The 23,895-nt window shown below is 42.9% G+C and overlaps 1 protein-coding gene across 5 annotated transcripts in view; it reads right to left on the reverse strand.

Annotated features, from left to right (window-relative positions):
* Positions 1 to 23,895, reverse strand: part of LOC144694846 (dihydropyrimidinase-related protein 2) — a 58,276-nt gene that overhangs the window by 26,915 nt on the left and 7,466 nt on the right. For 2 of the 5 annotated variants that reach the window (XM_078565487.1, XM_078565486.1), the window contains exons 1-4: positions 7,425 to 7,583; positions 6,359 to 6,447; positions 6,060 to 6,244; positions 1,385 to 1,549 (exon numbers count right to left, since the gene is read on the reverse strand). In XM_078565487.1, coding sequence (XP_078421613.1) covers positions 1,385 to 1,549; positions 6,060 to 6,244; positions 6,359 to 6,447; positions 7,425 to 7,463 — 478 coding nt within the window. In that variant the 5' untranslated portion in view covers positions 7,464 to 7,583. Of the gene's footprint in view, positions 1 to 1,384; positions 1,550 to 6,059; positions 6,245 to 6,358; positions 6,448 to 7,424; positions 7,584 to 11,258; positions 11,754 to 23,895 lie in introns of those variants that run through there. The other 3 variants (XM_078565485.1, XM_078565484.1, XM_078565488.1) reach the window with 3 other exon arrangements.

Raw genomic sequence — 23,895 nt, forward strand, 5'->3', positions numbered from 1 at the left:
AGAGGTACTGACATGCTACTGTAGCACCTCTACTGCCTCAACGACCAGGGGTGGATGCCTGGGGCAGTGTATTTATTCACCGAGGCATTGAAGGAGTTACAAATAGGATCAGAAAATGTTGAAGATACTCATCAGGTCTGGCAGCATCTGTGGAGATAGATACAGAATTAACGTTTTGAGTCCAAATGCCTCTTCTTCAGAGCTGAAGCGAGGTAAAAACGCAATGTGTTTTATATTGTTGAAGAGACGGGGTGGAGCAAAATAGGTCAGGGATAGGTGGTTGCTCAGGAGACATTTGACAAAGATGTCATGGATACAAGGCAAAGGGAATGGTAATGATGTGTTCAAGACTAAGACAGGTGCTAAAAGTGGCGTAAAGGTCAGATAGCAGAACGTGTTAATAGCAGAAGATGGGTGAGTGCTCTCTAAAAGTAAAACTTAAGCATAAGTTGCAGACTGGCCCTGTGGGGGCCAGGTGTTAGGGAAAAAGAGTTTAAAAAAAATTAAAATGGAGGACAAAGCTCATAGTCTAAAGTTATTTAAATCAATGCTAAGTCTAGAAGGCTGTGAAGTACTGAATCGGAAGCTGTTCCTCCAGTTTGCACAGGGCTTCACTGGAACATTGTAGCAAGCCAAGCATGAAAGCAAGATGGTGGATTGAAATGACAAGTGGCAGGAAGGTCGGGGTCATGCTTGTAGACTGAGTGAAGGTGGTCACCCAGCCTACGTTTAGTTTTGTCACTGTAGAGAAGACTGCACTGTGAGCAGTGAATGCAGTAGACTAAATTGAATGAAGTGTAAGTGAATCACTGCTTCACCTGAAAGGAGTGCTTGGGGCCTTGGGCAGTGAGGAGGTAAAGGGGAAGATATTTCACCTCCTGCAATTGCATGAAAAAGTGCTGTGAGAAGAGGATGAGGTGTTGGGGGTGTTAGAGGAGTGGACCAGCATGTCATGGAGGGAACAGTCCCTACGGAATGCTGACAGGGGTGAGGGCATGACATGTTCGGTGGTGGCATCATCCTGTCATTGGCAGCAATGGAGGAGGATGATCCTTTGAATTGCAAAGGCTGGTGGGGTGAAAAGTGAAAACAAGGGAAACCATCTCATGGTTCTGGAGGTGGGGGGGGTTGGTGGTGAGGGCAGAATTGTGGGAGATGGGTCTGACATGGTTGATGGCCCTGTCAGCCACAGTCATGGGGGGTGGAGAGAACCTCAAGAAAAAGGAAGACATGTCAGAAGCGCTGATTTGGAAGGTAGCATCATCGGAACAGATGTGACGGAGGTGGAGAAACTGGGAGAATAGGAAGGAATTCCAAATTTGCTTTAATAACATGGTTAACCAAGATTTGAAACACTCGTAACTATTTTGTGACATAACCTTACCATGCTCCTTCACGAGGAAATCCATTTCTTCTTGAAGGCCTTTATACCACTCTGTGATATCAACATGTAGTGAGTAGTCACAACAAGACTTGTTATCTGCCCACTCTCTCCACTGTTCAAAAGCAGTGATCAAACTGATTCCAGGCTCTGCCAACACGTGATCAACTGAAATAAACATTGTACAGGTTACAAAATTGTCTGGGTGGGAAATATGATTCTGCACATTCATTCCAGAATTACAAGGCTCTATTCCTGATGCAGAGGAAGCGCAAAACAGAGAGCTGGTGCACAGGTTAACATGGCCTACCCACACTAGAGGTGGAGTTTTGCAGGTTTGTGATGAGAGGTCAAAAATCAGATGGGAGACTATTTCCAGTTACTGCAGTGCTTCATTCCCGAGAGCTGTGGCCTAACTGATACACAACCCTATTATTTCAATTGCAATATCTTTCACACCTCCACACAGTAAACCATGAAGCATCTGCACAAAAACAAGAGTGCACAAGGGTGTGGTACAAGTGCCTGAGGTCTATGTTTGTGAAGTTCAATCAAAAATTCAGTGCTGGAATCAGGTCAGCAACCTAATATTCTGCACAGTCTGCGCATTCATCTGTGCAAGTACATTTGCTCGATAGATGCAATACTGACAACAGGATCGCAACAACTGAACTGTGAAAAATACCAGTGGTATAAATGTCGCACTTATAAATTTGGATTGTGTCTGATGAGATCATTTTGAACGGTCTAACACGACTGGTGTTTTCTGGTGGATTGCTGGCTTGAGGGGGTAAATTCAGATTTTACCATACCCTAAAGCACAGTGGTTTTAGTTCCATCTTCTTTCTGCACATCACCAAAGAACAACATGGAAACTTCATATGGGGCATTGAGTATTGCTTCCTCATTTGTTTAATCCGTTGGTCTTTGATGGTGACATAGTCTAGAAAAGCACACAGGAAGGAGACCTGATTTAACTATTTTTAGCAATCTCTTTTTCTGCACAGAGTCACGTCCCACAGCACTGCGCACCACTGAGTTGACAGAATGGGAAAGGAGGATCAGGTGAATGAGAAAATTATTATATATTGGCAGATGTAGTGGGTTTAGCCAACAAGCAGTTCAGCTGTACACAGCAGGAAGATCCAGGACTCAACTGTCAGTCCGTGTCACGTCACCTTTCCATTTGGATGGTGGTAAGGGCAGAACAACTAGCCTCTGCCCTGGGATTAATAATAATAAGTTCAGCTTTGATTGCAACTCTTAATCAGTAGCCAGTAGCCCCCGAGGGAAAGAGTGCCTGACAGAATGCATTTTGTCATCATACAATTTACTGGCAGTCACTGTCAATACAGTACTAAAGGCAACATTAGGGGCCATTAATTGGGGAACAGCATTCCAGAAAAGGAGTTCACACCATTAGATAGAGAAGGTCGTGGGGCAGGAGAGAAAGAAATACCAACAAGGAAAAATTATTAGCTGATTTGAATCAGGTTGTGGAAGAGTGTGATTTTTGAATTGACGAATATACTTTTACAAATACATATAATTAATTATTCTACAGGCCATTCTAACAATGCTTTTGACTGGCCACCATAAATATACAGTAGCAACACTCTTCTAGTTTGTAATTCCCCCGAGTGGAAGGCTTGATCTGCAGCGTATGCCAAGTTGACCAACCTGAAATAGGGCAATGATAGTAGGATGCAAGAGACTTTAATGTTGCAACTCAAGGGACAGGGGTGGGGAAATGCAGTGTCCCTCCATATGACAGAGGGGCTTAGACACTGGTCAATTCAGCAGTGACAAACTCTCAGCAAAACAACTAATTTATACAGAGAATGAAGAAGCAGAGGACTTCAACACAGCATTAGTCCATGACATCACAAGAGACAGAAAGGAAAAAACAAGCAGAGGGACAGGTGGGGGAACTGAGGGGGCAGCCAAGGTCCATATTTGAGAAAGAGGCACATTAGAGGCATGGAAAGTAATTCCCAATTCAGCACTTTATTCAAATCTAATGTATTGGGTGGGGGCATGCATAATGTTTTAACAAACCATTCCACAGAGCTATCCCTTTTTATCTAACATCAAAAATTCATCAAAAGACATAAGTTGCTATGGAAACACAACTTTACTGAGCTTTAGTGTGCTGACACAGTGGTCAAGCTTTTAAAAAGTATATCTCTTCTAGCTTCAATTATGGCACTGAGAAGTGCCAGTGCACGAGTACCACAGGTAACCACTGCCTCAAGTGGTTTGGTTAATGGCTGCATAGCACCAATTGGATAGGCGTTTATACCAATCCCTGATAATACCCAATTGATGGGGTTTGCTCATAATCCACTTAGCCAAAATTCAACATCTGGAAAAAGGCTTGGTCACATTTTGGCCAAATATTTTTGCCTTCTCTCCTGAGGACACAGGTTTCTGTTGTGGTTCCCTTCCAGGGGCACAGGTATTCATTTCATTTTCCCGTGATCCCAAACAACGTTCGGGCAGACCATCCGACCGTGGAGTACGTGAAATCACAATCCTGCCCTGACTCCAGTCCTTACACATACTTTCCAGCATGGGTCATTGGCCAGCCCTAAGCAGTAAGGGGCCTCACGCACTTTTTTCCCTTTCCTTAATTTAACCAGTACTGGGGCAACTGTCGTCTCCAAACTGTTCACCAGGTTACATCAAGAGAAACTCAGCATCAGCCTAGGATCAGAGCTGGCACATTCCACTCTGGAGGAGCCCACTAGACAAAATGATTTGGTTCGATTCATTTTTGTATCCACTGTAGACTGCGAATAAGATTCTAGTCAACTGCATAGCTGCAATCTACAATTCCATATCTTCTTTGGTCAAATATCTAGAGCTATTATATTTAAAGAGTAATTATATTTTACTCTTTCCCACCCTGCTGCACATAGCTCTTCAGACCAGCACTGCTCCATTCAGCTGACATCAGGTGTGAAACGAGCACTCCTGCAAAGGGAAGTGGCACTCTCCACCACACGGGGCCACATCTTGATGCTCAGTCAGTAACTGGTATAGCCTAGCTGATCAGAGCAGCTGGTTTCCAAAAGCAATATGGCCCTAGGTTTAAATCCAGGGACCTCAGTGGGAGTTCCAAATGCACAGGAAGGACTCTCAGCCTGCTGAACCAATCCAATCCAGCAAAACTGCTTTAAATTCATCTAAATTCCCAAATTTATGCACAACTTATACAACGAAATATATATACGCAGCATCTGAAAAGAAATGGACATTACATTTCCTACCTGCTTACTTTCAGCTCCAATTCCATTTATGTGCAATGACAGCATTTGCTATCTTTCATTAATACCACAAAATAAAAACATACACTTGCTCGCCCCTCCCTTGAGTGTTTAGAAGCTAAACTAACTGTGTGATGTATTATTAAACCACATGATCTACGAAATTTCCCACTCAACTGCTGATCGATGTCAAGGTGCTATATTTCCGCTGGATGTAGCTGCTGATATCAACATGTATACAATTTTGATCTCCTTACCTCAGGAGGGATTTACTTGCCCTAGGGGCAGGGAAACGAAGCTTCTTCAGACTGATTCCTGGGTGAGGCCATTGTCCTTTGAGGGACGATTGAATGGAATAGGCTTATTTTTCCTAGAGTTTTTGGAAAAATGACAGGTGATCTCATTGAAACCTATAAAATTCTGCAGGGCTTCATAGGGTGCCTAGGGTGGTAGGATGCTTCCCTTGCTGGGGAGTTCAGAACTAGGGGTCACTGTCTCAAACTAAGGGGTCAGCAATTTAGAACTGAAATTAACAGAAATTTCTTCACTCGGGGTTGTGAATATTTAGAATTCCCTTCCCAGACAACTGTGGATGCTAAGTCATTGAGTATTACAAGACATAGGTCGACATTTTTTGGATACTACGGGAGTGAAGTGATGTGCAGATAGTGGAGGAAAGTGTAGCTGAAGTCGGAGATCAGCCATGATATTAGTGAATGACGGGGTAGGCTCCAAGTGCACAAGGGCCTATTCCTGCATCTTTTTCTAATGCTCTTACCCCCAGAATAAGGAGGGAGAAATAAAAAAAACAGGATTGCTAAGGCTCTGGTCTCCCATCAATATGCCAACAATTTCACCCAGAGATGTGAGCAGGCAGACACTGAGAATGGGTTTGACTGTGCTAGCCCCCTTCCCCCTCCCACCAGTTTATTAACCAGCCAGCACTCATTCTCCGTGTGTGTGAATAACCGTTACCTGGGCACAATACCAGGGGGCTCCTCCCCTTCCATCATCCCTCTCAGGAGGACAGGGCACGAAACCAGGCAGCAGCATTTCTTTTAAAAAGCAGGCATGAAAATTAACAAATAAACATGGGAGAACAAAAATATACACCTCAAACCTGAACTATTTGTTCACCCATGTGTGATTAAAAGCAAAAATGATACAGCACATAATAAATGATGAGCTGCAGTAAATCCATACATGTACATTTCAACATCCAGGTTTTTCACATGGTGCATTACCCATGTATAAATCATTAGCTCGTTATTTCCCTTGCCAACTTACTTGCGCATCAATTTCCTTCTGATCCTTCAAACTCTTTTCATTTTGCAATAAAAACTGTACGTACAAAATGTTTTGAAAATTAAATATATAAACTGAATGTTGGAAACAAAACTGAATCTTACAGATCATGGTCGTGCCCCCAGCCAAAGCTGCTTTTGTTCCCTGGGAGAAATCATCAGCTGCTGTCATCCCTTTGACGGGCATCTGCAGACGGGTGTGGACGTCAATCCCCCCAGGAATAACCATCCGTCCGTGGGCATCAGCGACTTTAACCCCGCCGGGCACAATCAGGTTCTCACCAATTTGCCTATGCAGGTGACAAATAAGTTTGCATTTTTTTTTTAAATCAAGGATTTATTTATTGAATTTTTTTTTTATCTAAGATCTGGCACCAATACTAAGCTGAATAAAGCCATCTTACTTGATCAGACCATCTTCTACATAAATATCGGCGAAAAAGGACTGGTCATCATTCACGATTTTGCCACCTTTTACCAGCATACGCTCACTCTGGAAGAGATTTTGCAAAGATCCATTAATTCGAAGACTGGAATCTTCAGCATTTTTTTTTAAAAAGGTGAGACCCACCTCATCTGACAAGTGACCATAATTTTGTTACAACATACAGTTAGGGTTCCGAAATTTAAAGAAAATACATGTAATATAAAAATGCACTATTGCCAGGCAGTAAAGAACCAAACACGAACAATGAGATTTAAGTATTCTAGACGGTTTGTCTCGTTTTCTTATTTTTGAAGCCAGGGTACATTACCCCGAGTAGCTTCACATATATATAGGTCATTAACTGGAAAGGTTCGACAAATGGAAATTGGCAATTACTCCACCCTGAATATTCCAGCCCATTATGTTTACAGCGCAGACAGAACAGTCCAAGCTGATTGGGATGCGCTTTGAAAATATTTAACACCAATTAATTAAAATTTTTTTAAAAAATATTTTAAGATAATTCGAGTGACTGCTGAAGCCCATTATAAAATCGGTCACACCTTTGTTGTTACGCTGCTGGGGAGAAATGGGCAAATAGTGAGGCGAATGCACAATGGATGGCATTTTGCAAAAAGGACTGTGCTCATTTCTCGTCTTGCAACAAAGCGTTCTTTTCATGAATTGGGTTTGTTTCTGCTACCGAATCCTTTAGAAACCACACCGTGCAAACAATCATATCGGAGACAGGAGGGCGGGGAAAGAGAGACAAGGAGAGAAATCTCCGTCCATCTGCCTCTGTTCAGGCACCGCCATTATCTCCTGCCAGTGTCGCACAGTCGCTGTCCTTGGTCCCCACAAGAGGAGAACTAGTCTCTGCTGGGTTGAAATTATGCAATCGGGCTCTTCAAACGGGACCTGAGCACTGCATCAAGTCAGGCACTCGCTCGCGGTGCTTCAACCTCAAAATTACAAAATAAATGCGGCATTGCATTTCACAGAGCAAGCCCCCCTTGACATCCAGAATGCCCCTGCACACTTACCGTGATACGCGGGATGTTTTTCTTGCCCTGGTAAGACATGGCTGTGATTAGCAATCGGAATCGAACAGACGAGAAAACGCAGAATGCAAAAGCTGCAGCCACAGAGCGGTTGCAATTTTTTTTTACGAATAATCTATTTCTTTTCCGGCTCTTGCAGCCTTTTTCTCCCCCCCACCACCACCACTACTACCACCTCTTCTGCTAGACCGTTCCCAGTTGGGAGAGACTCCAGCAACAACACAATTAGACCAGGCTGCGGCTGCGGGCATGCGCCTCGCCGCACCCAATTTCAAGCTAAGTCCAACCCCTTTGCTGCCCCGATTGGTTTCAATCAACTGATGTGCGACAAGGCTTTCTCTTGGCATTGTGTTCAAGCAAAATCATCGTAAAAGCTTGATGCCACCTTGCAGAAACCCAAGTTCACGAGAAAGGGTGGAGCGATCACAAGCCTCAGTTTTGTCCTGGAATGACATGTTACATTTTTTTTTATATAAAAAAACACTCGTTTTTTTTTTGCAAATCCAGATAGAGCAATGGGTGAAAATCTGCAGGAAAACTCTTAACAGTCCAAAACACTAGGCAACTTGGCTGTTTGCAATTCACTGTACCAACACAATCCTGCTCCATTATTTTAAGCGTCTCCCATCCAGGCATTCCAACCCCGATGTTCAAAGAGGCGAACATCAGGTTAAATCGTAGAAGAGCACCTGAAATTCTTTGTGAGGAAGTCAGTTTTGAAGGGCTTGGTGACTGAGATTGATGGCGTTTGTGCAAAGCCAATTCATTAGACCTGTCTTAGTTGTATCTGCCATTTAATGAGAGGTTTATTGTTTACAATTGACCGCAAATTTGCCTGTTAGTTCATTTTTAACGAACGTTGATCCTGGGTTTTAGAATATAGGCGGTTGCCCAAGATAGTATTTCGTGTTTGCTTTGTTTGACTCTTGCATGGTAAAAAATTCTTCTGGTTTAAACCATGAGTTCTTTCAGTAAATAACGGGTTTCAGGTTAATTCTTTTGGGGAAAAAAAAGGGTCATTGGTCTTGTCCGAAATCAGAAATGTATCAGGGATTCCGCTCAATTGACCACCAATATTTGGGTAACCAGATTAGTTTCTCAGTGTTTCAGTCAAGTAAGGCTTGGAAGTCTATTTCCATGTATGTATGACTGGTGAGGACAAGAACTGAGCTTGCTTTTGATGTCCACTCCCTCCACCCCAGCCCTGCCAAGGGTCAAACAACTGTTTAATGTCAAGGTTCATACAAGAAACATTTGGTTGAGGTACAAGGGTGTTTGTCAACACCCACTGAACCATAAATCTGCAGTCGAGGGAAGAAACCTAGTTGGAGGGCTGGGGGTTGGGTTGGGGTGGGATAAGGGATGGGGGGAATGAAGCTTGCGCAGATAGGAAAATAAAGAACGTCTTTGACGTTATTGAGCGTATCAGAAGTATTCAACCAAAAACCTCTCCACTCAGCCACTACTAGCTTCTCTTCAATTAGCGAGTTACAGGCCGGTAAGCCGAACGTCTGTCACAGAGAAAATGCTGGAATCTATCATTCTGGAGGTTAGAGCAGGGCACTTAAAAAATCTCAATGCAACCAGGCACTCAACAGAGTCTTGGGAAAGGGAAATGGCGTTTGGCTAATATATTAGATTTCTTTGAGGAAGTAACAAGAAATGTGGATAAAGAGGAGCCTGTTGATGTGCTGTACTTAGATTTCCATACGGCATTTGACAACACGAAATACAAGCTCAGTGTACGGAGTAACGTATTAGCATGGATACAGAACTGATTAGTGAACAGGAAAGAGAGAGTAGGCATAAATGGGTCATTTTAGGATTGGCAAGATGGAATGAGTGGAGTGCCACAGGGATCAGTGCTGGGGCCTCAACTATTTACAATCTACATCAATGACTTGGTTGAAAGGACTGAATGTATGGTGGCTAAATTTGCTGATGACACAAAGATAGGTAGGTGGGTGAGTGTCTGCAAAGGGATAAAGATAGGTTAAGTGATTAGGTAAAAATTTGGCAGATGGAGCATAATGGGCTTAAATGTGAGGTTGTCCACTTAGGCAGGAAGAATCTAAAAGCAGCATTTTATGTAAATGGAAACAGATTGCAGAACTCTGCGTTACTATTGGATCTGTTTGTCCTGGTAAATGAATCACAAAAAGTTAATATGCAGATACTGCAAGTGATTGGGAAGACAGATGGAATGTTGGCATTTATTACAAGGGTAATGGAACATAAAAGCAGTGAAGTTTTGCTCCAGTTGTACAGGGATTTGCTGAGACCACATCTACAGCACATCGTACAATTTCAGTCTCCTTATCTAAGGAAGGACATAATTGCATTTGAAGCACATAATGGTCAACAGAGCTGACAGGTTTCAACAAGAAACAGTTAAATTTCATTACAGAGTGCATTTCAGGTGTGATATGCTCAATCAGGACCTCGTCAGGAAGATCCACCCCCGGGACCGGTTGGAGCCTTAACAGAACATCACGTGACCCCTGAACTGACAGCATGAGGGGCTGCACCCTCATTATCAAAAAGCAGTTCAAAGGAGGTTCACTCAACGGATTCCTGAGATGAGAGAGTTGTCTTATCAGGCAAGGTTGGACAGGGTGTGCCTGTACCTACTGGAGTTTTGAAGAATGAAAGGTGATCTTATTGAAACATATAAGATCGTGAGGGGACTTGACAGGTCAATGTTGAAAGAATGTTTCCCCTTCTCGGAGAGGCTAGAGCTAGGAAACATAGTTTCAAAATAAAGAATCTCCCATTTAAGACAGAGATGAAGAGATTTTTTTTCTCTGAGAGGGTCATGAGCCTGTGGAATTCCTTTCCCCAGAGAGAGAGGGAGGCAGGGTCATTGAATATTTCTAAGGCTGAGTGAGATAGATTCTTGGCTAACAAGGGAATCAAAAGGGTATAGGTGGTGGACAGGAGAGCAGATAAGATCAGCCATGATCTTATCAGATGGCGGAGCAGGCTCGGGGGCCCAATGACTGACCCCTGCTCCTAATTTCTATGTTTGCCACCACTGCCCCGCTTGCTGAGACCATTTGTGAGGTGGCTTATCCAGCCCCTAACAATGCAGCTATAATTGCTTGTACTCTTAACTCATGTCTGAAATGAAATGTGCAGCAACAAACTCTTGGGGCGAAATTTTATGGCAGCAGGATTTTATGTTCCTGCCAAAGCCAATGAGGTTTAGAATGTCTTTACATTCCCCACTGAAACAGGGCCGTAAAATTCTGCCCTTGCTCTTTTCCAAAGTAGACCTTTTGGGATAGAAACTTGTCAAATCCCATCATAAGAGACTTAATGTCAGTGGAACTGTTTATGATCTATAGGTTCCACTTACATAACCCCTGCCCTCAAAGGGTTTGGCAACATTCATGTGCTAAATCCATCAGGTATTCAACAGATAAACTGATTACATTTCCTGAACAGAAAGAAATGATCAGTGCAATATGAGATCTTCACAATGGCTTAACCGAAAACATAGCATTTTAGCAAACCTTGACACTGCTGTCTCTAAAGGATACCTTTTTAAATTATGTACTCATCACATCAGACATGGCTAGCTAAGATAACTGATCACAAAATATCCAACACTGAGTGTTTCAAGCAGTTTAGAAACTTCACTCAATATCAAAATTACTTTTATCCAAGGACCTTCATGAAGTAAACACTTATTTAGATATTGCCAACATTGAACTGCTTTGGACATCAACACAATGATTATATGAAGACTCAAAGGGTCCAAAAGAACAACTTATAATCCACAAAACAATGACAGTAAACTCATTTGTTTCTTACCTTTAAATCAGTGTATTGCAGATTTTCTTTGCTTCCCATCTCCTGATCTGCCTTGCTAAAAATCAATTCCTCCTCGCCACTGTCTTTCTCAGTGACACTGGAGTCACTTAAGGACTGAGCAGATTCAGTTTCTTTCCCACTCGTTTGTCTGCTTGAGGCACGACTCAAGCAACAGAAATTCAGAGTTTTATTTTCATAGGAGCCCTCAACTGCCACAAACATGCCTCCAAATTTCTGCCGGGGCCTTGGGCTCCCAGATCCCATTTTTGCAAAACAAGCTGAAGGTTCTCCCTGTCTGGTTGGTATTTTCTTCATTTCCCTTTCAGTCGTAATGTGATCTTGCTAGTTTTTCTCTATCAGCAGAGCTTCCCAAGGTCATGCAAGTGGTGGTGATATAACTTTGCAGAGGCTGATGCCAGTAACTGAAAATAAAACTCATCCCTTTCAAATGAGCAGTGAGGTTATGAGTTCCCAGCATACAGACTCTGCATCATCAAAGCCAATCAGTCAAGGATTTACTGTGGAACTGAAGTGACGCTCTGTCACCACCTCCTCGAACCACACACACACACACACACACACACACACACACACAATCAGGACATGAAGAAAGCATTCTTAAATTAATAAAGCAGTGTCGGAAGGACAGGTGGGGTTCAAAAATTGATCTGAAAACAGAGTGAATTCAAACTAGATGATAAAATTGTGGACACTTCAAAAAGCTGCAGGTTCAATCATTATAGGTTATATAAACACCTCATAAAATTGTTTTGTCTGCAAATATTAAATGATACAAATAGGGATAAAATAGTAAATCTGTGAAAGCTGGAAAAATTAAATGACAGAATTACAAAGTATCCACTCAGTGATCTTATCAGAGAATGAGTGTTTGAAGGACTGAAGCCCAGAATAAATTACCCAGGGTGGGGCGGGGCACTGAAGCGGGAAGGAGAAACGCAGGTTCAGTGCAGATTTTTTTCTGACTGGAAATGATGTGATTCAACAGCTGGGCATAACTCACTCAAACAAAACTGGATGCTGGTAACCTGAAAACAAACCAGAAGATGCTGGAAAAGTTGAGCAGGTCTGCCAGCATCTGTGAAGGAACAGATTTATTGTTTCAAGACTGCACCTTTCATTAGAATTCATACAGAAATAATAACAATTTGTTTCCTGTCCAGAAGACACCAACTCTTGGAGTCTTGTTCCACAAGCTCACCCAGAATCACCCTCTATTCCATCTAGATACTGAGCGTATTTGACCTGGGGTGGGGGGGGCCTGGGGTACAAAGAGTAAATTTGACCCATCTTCCCCTTGTTTAGTCGGGGTGCTCATTCCAGTGGCTATCCCACATAGGTCAGATAGCAGCACAGATTAGGATTCTAATCGGTATCAGCCAGCTCTTCACTGCCTCAAGCAGATAAACAATCAAAGCAGCTTCCCATATCCCAATTTAAAGCTACCCAAGGACATTTAAATAGTTAGGCTTACTATAATGATTAGACCACATCTGGGGCACTGTGAACGCCACACATTATGAAGGGTATATTAGCTTTAGACAGGATGCAGCATAGGTTTCCTGGAATAATTGCTGTACTCCAAGCACTAAATTAGGGCTGTGTTCCTGGAGTTACAAGATTACAGAGTGCTTTAATCAAAGTTTTGTTGCTATTATAGGGAGCCGAGAGGTTAGATAGTGAGAAATTAGATTCACTGCTTGTGGTGTCTACGACTATGGACATGGCCGAAATGTTACAGCCAGGCCTTTCAGATAAAGTTAGGAAACTCTTCTACGTGGAAAACATGGTCAAAGTTTGGAAGTCCCTTCTGCAAAAGTCTGATGAAGGCCACAAAACCATTGCCTATTGTTGTAAAAACCCATCTGGTTCACCAATGTCCTTTAGGGAAGGAAATCTGCCATCCTTACCTGGTCTGGCCTACATGTGACTCCACACCCACGGCAATGTGGTTGACTCTTAAATGCCCTCTGAACATGGGCAATTGGGGATGGGCAATAAATGCTGGCCTAGCCAGTGCTGCCCACATCCCATGAGCGAATATAAAAAAAATGGCAGCTGATGGTAGATCAGTTGGTCATTTCTAATCTCAGATTAATAGATTTTTGTTTTTGAAAGATATTAAGGGATATGGGGCAAATGTCAGTATTTGGAGTTAGGTCACAGATCAGCCACGATCTGTCACCTGTCATTTTAATTCTCCTTGCTCCCATTTTGACCTTCCTGTCCTTAGCCTGCTGCAGTGTTCGACTGAAGCTCGCGGTACTAAACTTCATCTTTTGACTGCACTTTATAACATTCAGGACTCAATACTGAGTTCAACAATTTTATATTGTAACCTCTGCCGTATGCTGTTTCATTTTTCTTTGCTGGTTTGTTATTTTTTCCTCTCTTGTTTCTCACTTCGTTCCTCTTTTTTTTTTATTGCTTTTGGATAGCAGCTATTCAGGATCCCGCCATTTACCCCGCTAGACACATCTTTTATTTCTTTACTTGTGCCACTACCACTCCCTTTGGCCTTGCACCATGAAACCTTCGGTCATTTAATTTCTTCCACCTCCACCTACTGCAGACCTTCCCTTCTGTTCTTCTGCCCACCCTGCTCCCTTTCATTTGTTCAAAACCTATTACATTTCAAACTTATCCCAGTTGTGATGAAAGGTCACTGACCGGAAATATTAACTCTGTTTCTCTCTGTACTGATGCCAGCAGACTTCTGAGTATTGTGTTATGTTCCTATGCCATTATAGTGCCAATTCCCAAGGACTTCATTCCCTTTTTATTCATTATCTTATTTTCATTAAAGGCTCTGACTCCTCAGTATCTCTGTGTTCTAAAGGAAGCAACTATCATCTGGTGACCAGTGTGAGTCATCTGCTACAGGAAATGAGATCCTTGCACACCAGATTTCAATGCTGAGAACCTACTCTGAGCCAAATGGAGTAAAGACTGGATATAGACATGCCCTCCTGTGTTCGGTTTTCAATGTTGGCTTCAGTTTTCTACTCTCTTTAATTTTAATGCCTTGCTTACCCAGTGCCATCATACTCCAAGTTGAATTACATTCTCAGCCCTCTTTTCAAAATGAGTTGCTAGCTTTGTATGTCAAGTAGCTTGATAAAATTGCCTGACAGAGGTATTTTAAAACCCTAAGCGTAAAAGGAAATATTGGCAATTATTAATCCCTGTTTGAGGAAACATCCATTTATCAACCAGCTGACTTCTGACCTATCTCTGTCATGGTACCTTATACACAACCCCTTGTATCTGGAAGACCACTGGTCCATTTTTAAGGATTCCTGGCTAACAAAAGGCCTCTGCTTGCTGATTTAAAAAAAAAAGTGCCTGTTAAATGTCATTCATAGCTGGAGAGTTGTGGGAATGAGCAATTTAACCATTTCATTATTTAATTGCAGGTTAAGGTTTTTACTTCTGGTACACTCAAATCATGTGGCATTAGGCCAAATCCTAATCCTATGTATGTGTATAAGAATAAGCTTTCTTATAGCAAAAGTTGGGGCATTGGAGAGCAAATCAGCCAGAGCATCATGGTATTGAATCATTGTTCAGCTGTGGGACCCCTCACCAATCAAATAACCAACTTTATTATTCAACTGCCATAATGTTGCTTCGAACTTCATTATGTATGTTCTTATAATGTATCTTCATTAATAACTGTGCAATCTGGAATAAAGTTCTGCATCATTTTTGGTAAAGTTATGGCCAATCAGATCCAGAAAATTATCAAATCATACAACCCAAAGTTAGTATTTGACATCTATGTCACAGATGAGGTGTATAAGTCCTGTTGGGTTTTTTTTGGCAGTTGCCTTATCTCAACACATCCATGGAATTTTCCAAAATTACCTGTTGATTAGTATTAGCTCCTGCTCTCTTCCCATCATGGGTATTATTTCTAAAGTAATCAGTCATCGGCACAGTGATATTGAATCAGTACAAGGCATTGGTTAGGTTGCACTTAGAGTGCTATATGCAATTTCAAAAAGGATGCTCAAACTGACACAAAACATGTAAGCATCATTTATTAAACCAGGGAGAAGTGGAAACAGTTCTAGTCAGAGATTTTGTAAAAATTGAGCTGCATACACTGCACAGAGCATTAAGAAGGTTAAAAGAAATCAGATAGAAGTGAGAAAGGTTTTATAAAAAGGCTAAATGCTAAATAATTATTCCCACTGGTCAGTGAGTTGGTCACAAAGAGACATAAACTCCATGATCTTGCTAAAAGTATGAAGGGGGAGGTGAGAATTATTTTTTCCCCCACTATGAAGGGCTGTTAGAATATCGAAATCAGCAACTAAGTAACTAGCAAATGTGACTCAGTCTCAAAGTTTTAAGAGACAGATAAAAACTCCAAGATAAATATTCCAGAGCACAGAACAAAGAACAGGGAGATGGGAGCATCTTAGATGTTCGAGCACAGGCATGACAGGCTGAGGGCCTTCTTCAACACTGACACTTCTATGATTTTCCAGGTCAGCTGCTGACACCTAACCTCACTCCGTTCGACAATTTACATTGGTTTGTCAACACACAAGGATCACCGCTCCTTGAAGAAATGGAAGCCAAGTCCAGTGACTGTAGCACATTTGTCTGTCGCAATTGCAGGCAAATTCGCTCACTATCATCAGGGAGCTTCACTTCTGGCCTTAATGCAGTCATGGCCATCGGTACCAAAGATTCTTGGTTCAAGCATTTGCCATTTTGTCTGTGCATCTTCATGGATGATGGCTAATTACCTACTCAATAATTACCTATCTCATACCTTTAGTTCCCTAAGGGACCAAAACTCTGTGTATCTCAATCTTAAATAAACTCAATGATGGAGCATCCACAACCCTCTGAGGTAGACAATAACTAAAATTCACAACCCTCTTGGAGAAATTTCTCATCTCAGTCCCAAATTACCTAGCCAATATCCTGCGACTGTGCCTGTGTTATAGATTTCCCAACCAGGGGAAACAACCTCTTAACATCTACTCTATGAAACCTTTCAAGGAGGTCTCCTCTCATCCTTCTAAACTGCAGAGAATAAGGGCCCAATTTACTCAGCCTCTTTTGACAGGATAATCCTCTCAACCAAGGAACCAATCTAGGAAACATTCACTATACCGTCTCTAAGGCAAGTATATCCTTCCTCCGAGAGGGAGACCAAAACCGTGCACAGTGTTACAACTGTGGTTTTACCAAGCCCTATACAATTGTAGGAAGGCTTCCTTTTCTTGCACTCCATTCCCCTTGCAATAAAGGCCAAGATGCCATTTGCCTTCCCAGTTGTTTGCTGCACCTGTGTGTGAATTTTGTGTTTCTTTAATGAATCTCTCTGGACATCAATATAAAAAAAAGATTCATCTTTTAAAAAAATATGCTTTTCTATGCTTACCACTGAAGTGAATAACAACTATTTTGTTTAAAACCGGTTGAGCATTTCCACAGTGAATCCTTCTGCTTCATTCTTGAGTATGCTTCTGAAATAATGAGACGATAAGCTAGTTAGTTTTCCTTCCATCCCTTGCAATTTATGTCAGAATTAGACAGCAATATGGCACTTACATATTGGAAAATCTCTCTCTTAACTCCATTAACAGTGATGACACAGATATTAGATCAAATGAAAACAGTGACAATTAAATAAATGAGTAAAAAGTCTCTCAGGCATTAAGTGAGCTCTTTCCCCTCCAGTTTAACACAACAAGACACAAAGTGGGATAAAGCCTTGTTGTACTGATCAAGGAGATGAAAATTGGTTCTGGGTAATGGAACACTTTTCTGTCTGAAGTGGCAGGTCTGTCTTTCTATCTTTCCATCTGTCTCTCCACATTATTTAAAAGGCCTTTGTGTCTGGATGAGTCAGTTCTGTTAAGACCCTTCAACTTAACAAATGGCACAAAGGCTGATCACTGTTCACGGAGCCTGCCATCAGGTCCACAGCTTCTGTTCGTGGGCTTTTGTAAGATGATTTATTTTAATTGCTGAGGTATTTGTTTTGTATTGCACACTTCCCTGTTCAAACCAGGGTATTGGCCAGCTCACTGACAGCAGTCCAGCAGCACCTCTCTCCATGTTCTCACTGATGATCTTAACATTGGTGATGCATAGTCATTGCTCCCCAGTCTGAGAAAATAAAGCCTCCAATAAGTGCCACAACCGCCACTACGGCTTCTCTTTGTCTCCTCTACTCTAATGGAAATAACACCAGTATCTTCCCACATTTATAAAATCTCCTCTCATAACCATAGCTTATTATCCCCAATCCTACTCAGTCTACACTGGACACTTTCTATAGTTTTAGTATGCTCAGTGTGATAGGCCACCCAAAACTGCACACAACTTTCTAACCACAGCCTAATCATTGTCTGTTTAAATGATTCATTGGCTCTACTCTCTTTTTTCAAAAAGTAAATTATATAAAAAAGGTGCACCAGTATAGGATTCACACCAATGACTAAATTCCAATCCCTCAATCAGCAAGTCTGCACAAACATCAACAGAGAAAGTAGATAAGGTGAAGAAATATTCAAGACGCCTCCAATAACTTAATGGGTAAAAGCATTACCTTTAAATGCCTTTAAGACTATTAAGGCTTCACAGGCTTGAATGCCTGAGGTTCAGTTCCTGGTCTAGCTAATCTCAACAATGGGGCAGTTGGGCTATTTGGATGTCCATCACTCAGAGAGGAGAAAAGTCTGCCAAGGTTCCTGTGATCTAGAGACCCTGACTGCAATATGTGGTGGTGGATGTTGGCTGAAGAGAATATTGCTCTTGACCGTGGTGAGCTTCATATTTGATTAGCTCATGAAAACTCACCATCTGGACAAGTGGAGGAAGGGTCAGATCTCAATGTATCACAGCATAGCTAATGCCTGTGGAACCAGCTCTCAATCATGGCCAGGACCTTGATGATAAGGGAGAAAATAAGAATCAAGGAAGCGAACAGTATTTCAGAACTGAGCTCCAAAATTATAGGCTAGAGAACTAATTATGTTCAGTATATTTCCATTTGAAGTATCTAAGTTTAAAAAGGCAATGTTTTGATCAATTTAGTCTTGATTTAATTTAGCTGTGCACAGTCCAATTACTGGATCTCAAATTAACCCTCTAACCTGCTTTAGGTCAACAGAGATATAACCATCAGTCAAAGACAGAGACACTGAATTAGCAAATAATATCAAAGTTTCTTTAATAAAGAATAAAATAAAACAACCATCTACTTATTAATTATTAACGTAATGGAAGGGGTCATCAACAGTGCTATCAAGCGGCACTCGCTTAGCAATAACCTACTCACTGATGCCCAGTTTGGGTTCCGCCAGGGATACTCAGCTCCTGACCTCGTTACAGCCTTGGTTCAAATATGGACAAAAGAGCTGAACTCCCGAGGTGAGGTGAGGGGGACTGCCCTTGACATCAAGGCAGCATTTGACCGAGTGTGGCATCAAGGAGCCCTAGCAAAACTGGAGTCATTGGGAATCAGGGGGAAAACTCTCCGCTAGTTGGAGTCATACCTAGCACAAGGGAAGATGGTTGTTGTTGTTGGAGGTCAGTTGTCTCAGCTCCAGGACATCACTGCAGGAGTTCCTCAGAGTAGTGTCCTAGGCCCAACCATTTTCAGCTGCTTCACCATTGACCTTCCTTCCAACATTAGGTCAGAAGTGGGGATGTTCGCTGATGACTGCACAATGTTCAGCACCATTTGCGACTCCTCAGATACTGAAGCAGTCCATGTCCAAATGCAGCACGACCTGGACAATATCTAGGCTTGGGCTGACAAGTGGCAAGTAACATTCACGCTACAAAAGTGTCAGTCAACGACCATCTCCAACAAGAGAGAATCCAACCATCGCACCTTGATGTTCAATGGTGTTACCATCACTGAAACCCCCACTATCAACATCCTGGGGGGTTACCGTTGACCAGAAACTGAACTGGACTAGCCATATAAATACTGTGGCTACAAGAGCAGGTCAGAGGATAGGAATCGTGTGACGAGTAACTCGCCTCCTGACTCCCCAAAGCCTGTCCACCATCTACAAGGTACAAGCCAGGAGTGTGATGGAATACTCCCCACTTGCCTGGATGAGTGCAGTTCCCACAACACAAGAAGCTGGGCACGGTCCAGGACAAAGCAATCCGCTTGATTGGCACCACATCCACAAACATTCACTCCCTCCACCGCCGATGCACAGCAGCAGCAGTGTGTACCATCTACAAGATGCACTGCAGAAGTTCACCAAGGCTCCTTAGACAAACACATGACCACTACCACCAGAAGGACAAGGGCAGCAGAGAGATGGGAACACCACCACCTGGAAGTTCCCCTCCAAGTCACTCACCGTCCTGACTAGGAAATATATCGGCCGTTTCCTCACTGTCGCTGGGTCTAAAATCCTGTAACTCCCTTCCTAACAGCACTGTGGGTGTGTCTACACCACATGGACTGCAGTGGTTCAAGAAGGCAGCTCACCACCACCTTCTCAAGGGCAACTAGGGATGGGCAATAAATGCTGGCCCAGCCAGCGAAGCCCACATCCCGTGAATGAATAAAAAATGAGCTAAGGAACAAAAAAAGGTATACTCATCAATAATACAGTACAGACTTCATGACTTCAAATGGATGGTCAGTCCAGAAGAACTGGTAGAGAACCTCAACGCTTCTCACCGAGAGGAATTCTGCCCGTCTCAGAAGGAAACTGCACTCTGCGGGGTCCACGCCAAAAGGAATTCTGTCTGTGTCCCTAGGCCCAGTGCCACAGTACCTGTTCTCGTGTCTACAGGAATTCTTCCTCTTCCCCAGAGAAAACGCAAACCTGTGTGCCTTTACTTCGACTTATGAACAAAGGGACCCTATTGTGTATGTGTACATAAAACAAGATGGTTCCCAAAGCCCTCTTTTATGCCTAATTCTGGCGTTACTCCATCTTGATCCAAAGTTCTTGTTCATCATCAATTGGTCATTAATGTTGTGTGGGTTAATGTCATTGGATCTGGCCATTTGCATACATGGCCTTAAACATAAAACAATGAATTATTTCAAGATGTATTCTTTATCTTCAACTGGACAGATTCCTTATCCATTTGGGACACTTAGTAGACTCGTCAAGGACAACATCCTTAAAAAGGGCCTTGGTAGAATGATGCACAGTTACTTCCCACAGAAACTCTAAGAGCATATTTAAAATATGCACAGGGAAATTAGTTTAAGAACAGAAATAGATATAATCTGACTTTCATTTATAATCTGTTGGTTTATTTAGCCTTCAATTACAGAGTAATTGAGATATTTCAAAAAATGATCTGTTGGTCTGTTGCTACTTTACAATACTAGTGGTTTATGCACTAATATGTTTGAGTTTGGCAGGTGTTCAAATCACAAAATGGCTTCGTTTTGAATCGTATGAGAGTACAAAATGGTGGCTTGACCTTGTTAGCCTATTGCAGAATTCATGTGTTGTAAAAGCCTTCAAAAATTACCCAGATAAGCAGGTAAACTAAATCCCACTAAAATAAAATCTAAAACCCAGGCCTGCTTACAAGTACCGCTCTTCACTTAAAAATAAAATTGCTTTATGTCCAGCAATCCAGAAAATCCATATTCATCACATCTTCGCAATGCATCACTTGTCCTTTCTCCCAAAAACCCCTCTCTTTTTCAAGTACATATCAATATTGAGCCTTTTTAATGCAAACAAATATAGTTGGTAAGACACTTATCCATGTGCTTATTGTGTCTTCATTACATGAACTATGCAGAAATGTCCATCAATACGCATTAACAGGATAGAAAACAGGTATAATAACACATAGCAGATTCCCGAGGAACAGTCTCACTCATTTTTCATTGTACCAGAAGCTGTCAGAGGCCTTTCATATACAGTCCACAGCCTGTTTCGTTACTGAGATTCGCGCAAAGTTTGCCTTTCATGATGAGTAGTGAGTGTAACTGATGGACAACCAACATGCTCCCATGAGGCAGGTCTCATTTAATTATTTTAAAGAGGCTGCATGCCTCTGAGTTTGTCTCTAGCCAGCAGGGTTTCCCAGGCCTTGGAAATCTCTCAGATCCAGTCATGGCTTCCTGGCAGTGGTCGCACCCCCAATATTTCACACGTTGGCCAGGTTCACCACCTCTGCACAAAATCCAGCCCTTTGTCATTTCAAAAAAAGTTTTACACCAAAAGAAAATCACACAGCAACATGGAGTTAGCTCACGGTGTTGGTTGTGGAGTCTTTCAGTAACTGTGCTTGATGGCCACCCACAGAGTTTTGTAGCAGGCAGTCTGCTTTTTTAACTCGTCTGCCACTGTCAGGTACCAGATGGCTTTATATTTGGTATCGAGTCTTTGTGCATTTACCTCCGTGAAGCACCGGCAAGATCTAGGCTCTTTCCTTCCACCATCTGCAGCAGTCTAAAAGCAGCTGTGGCACACAAAGCAGGGTGGTGTCAATTCCCCACAGCCCCTTGCCCCACCTTTGTCTCTCGAACCAGCATGAATAGCCGTAAGTGCTGACTGACATCACCTTCATGCACTGCAACGGTGTCCGGTATCAGTGGCCTACAGCAGTGATGATCGGTCTTCCCTGTGCCCATTTCTAACAATGGTCAACTCTGAAAGTGATCTGCAACCCTGCTTTCCGATGGCAATCGTCCTGGAAACAAGCAGCAGGCCTGGGCTTCTATTTTACCTCTCTTTTTCATCTATTTAGCCCTCTTTTTCTACCTGAAACTGCCCACCAGCTTGAGTGGACAGTTAAATGAACTGTTCCCAAGCAAAGCAAACTGTTCAGTGCAGAATCGCAGGTGAAGGATAGAACAATGAATAAAAATGGAAATAAATTTAAGAAATAATAATAATGAAAGTAAGTGGGAAATAAATAAATAAATAAGAATATGAAAAAATGTAGGGGGGGGAATCAAAAAGGGGTATCAGAAAGGGGTGGGGATGGAGGAGAGAATTCATGGTCTGAAGTTGTTGAACTCAATGTTAAGTCTGGAAGGCTGTAGAGTGCCTAGTCGGAAGATGAGGTGCTGTTTCTCCAATTTGTGTTGAGCTTCACTGGAACATTGCAGCAGGCCAAGGACAGACATGTGGGCATAAGAGCAGGGTGGTGTGTTGAAATGTCAAGCGACAGGAAGGTCTGGGTCATGCTTGCGGACAGACGTAAGTTGTTCCGCAAAGAGGACACCCAGTCTGCGTTTGATCTCTTCAATGTAGAGGAGACCGCATTGGGAGCAGCGAATGCAGTAGACTAAATTGAGGGAAGTGCAAGTGAAGTGCTGCTTCATTTAATAGGAGTGTTTGGGCCCTTGGACGATGAGGAAGGGGGGGAGGGGAGAAGTAAAGAGGCAGGTGTTGTACCTTCTGCGATTGCACGGGAAGGTGCCGTGGGAGGGGGATGAGGTGTTGGGGTGATGGAGGACTTGACCAGGGTGTCCCGGAGGGAACGGTCCCTACGGAATGCCGACGGGGGTGGGGGTGAAGAGAAGATGTGTTAGGTGGTGGCATCATGCTGGAGTTGGCGGAAATAGCGGAGGATGATCCTTTGAATGCGGAGGCTGGTGAGGTGAAAAGTGAGGACAAGGGGGACCCTATCACGGTTCTGGGAGGGAGTGGAAGGTGTTAGGGCAGAAGTGCGGGAGATGGGTTGAACACGGTTGAGGGCCCTGTCAACCACCGTGTGTAGGAAACCTCGGTTAAGGAAGAAGGAAGACATATCAGAAGCACTGTTTTGGAAACTGGCATCACCGGAACAGATGCGACGGAGGCGAAGGAACTGAGAGAATGGGATGGAGTCCTTACATGAAGCAGAGTGTGAGGAGCTGTAGTCGAGGTAGCTGTGGGAATCGGTGGGCTTGTAATGAATATTAGTGGACAATCTATCACCAGAAATCCAGACAGAGAGGTCAAGGAAGGGAAGGGAAGTGTCGGAGATGGACCATGTGAAAGTGATGGAGGGGTGGAAATTGGAAGCAAAACTGATAAATTTTTCCAGGTCCAGATGAGAGCATGAAGCGGCACTGAAACAGTCATCGATGTGTCGATAAAAAGAGTTGCAGGAGGTGGCATGAGTGGGATTGGACCAAGGAATGTTCCACATACCCCATAAAGAGACAGGGATAGCTGGGGCCCATGCGGTACCCATAGCCACACCTTTTATATGGAGGAAGTGAGACAAGTTTAAGGAGAAATTGTTCAGTGAGAAAACAAGTTCAGCCAGATGGAGGAGAGTGGTGGTGGATGGGGATTGTTCGGGCCTCTGTTCAAGGAGGAAGTGGAGAGCCCTCAGACCAACCCGGTGGGGGATGGAGGTGTTGAGGGACTGGACGTCCCTGATGAAGGAGGCAGTTAGGGCCAGGGAACTGGAAATTGTTGAAATGATGTAGGGCATCAGAGGAATCGTGGATGTAGGTGGGAAGAGACTGGACAAGAGGAGAGACAACAGAGTCAAGATAGGAAGAAATGAGTTCCTGCCATGGGGCAGGAACAGGCTGACATGATCGGTCTACTGGGACAGTCCTGTTTGTGTATTTTGGGAAGGAGGTAGAAACGGGCTGTCCGAGGCTGGGAGACTATGAGGCTCAAAGCTGTGGAGGGAAGAT

The sequence above is a fragment of the Cetorhinus maximus genome, chromosome 20 (genome assembly GCF_964194155.1).
Source record: "Cetorhinus maximus chromosome 20, sCetMax3.hap1.1, whole genome shotgun sequence".
In the NCBI taxonomy this organism is placed as follows: domain Eukaryota; kingdom Metazoa; phylum Chordata; class Chondrichthyes; order Lamniformes; family Cetorhinidae; genus Cetorhinus; species Cetorhinus maximus.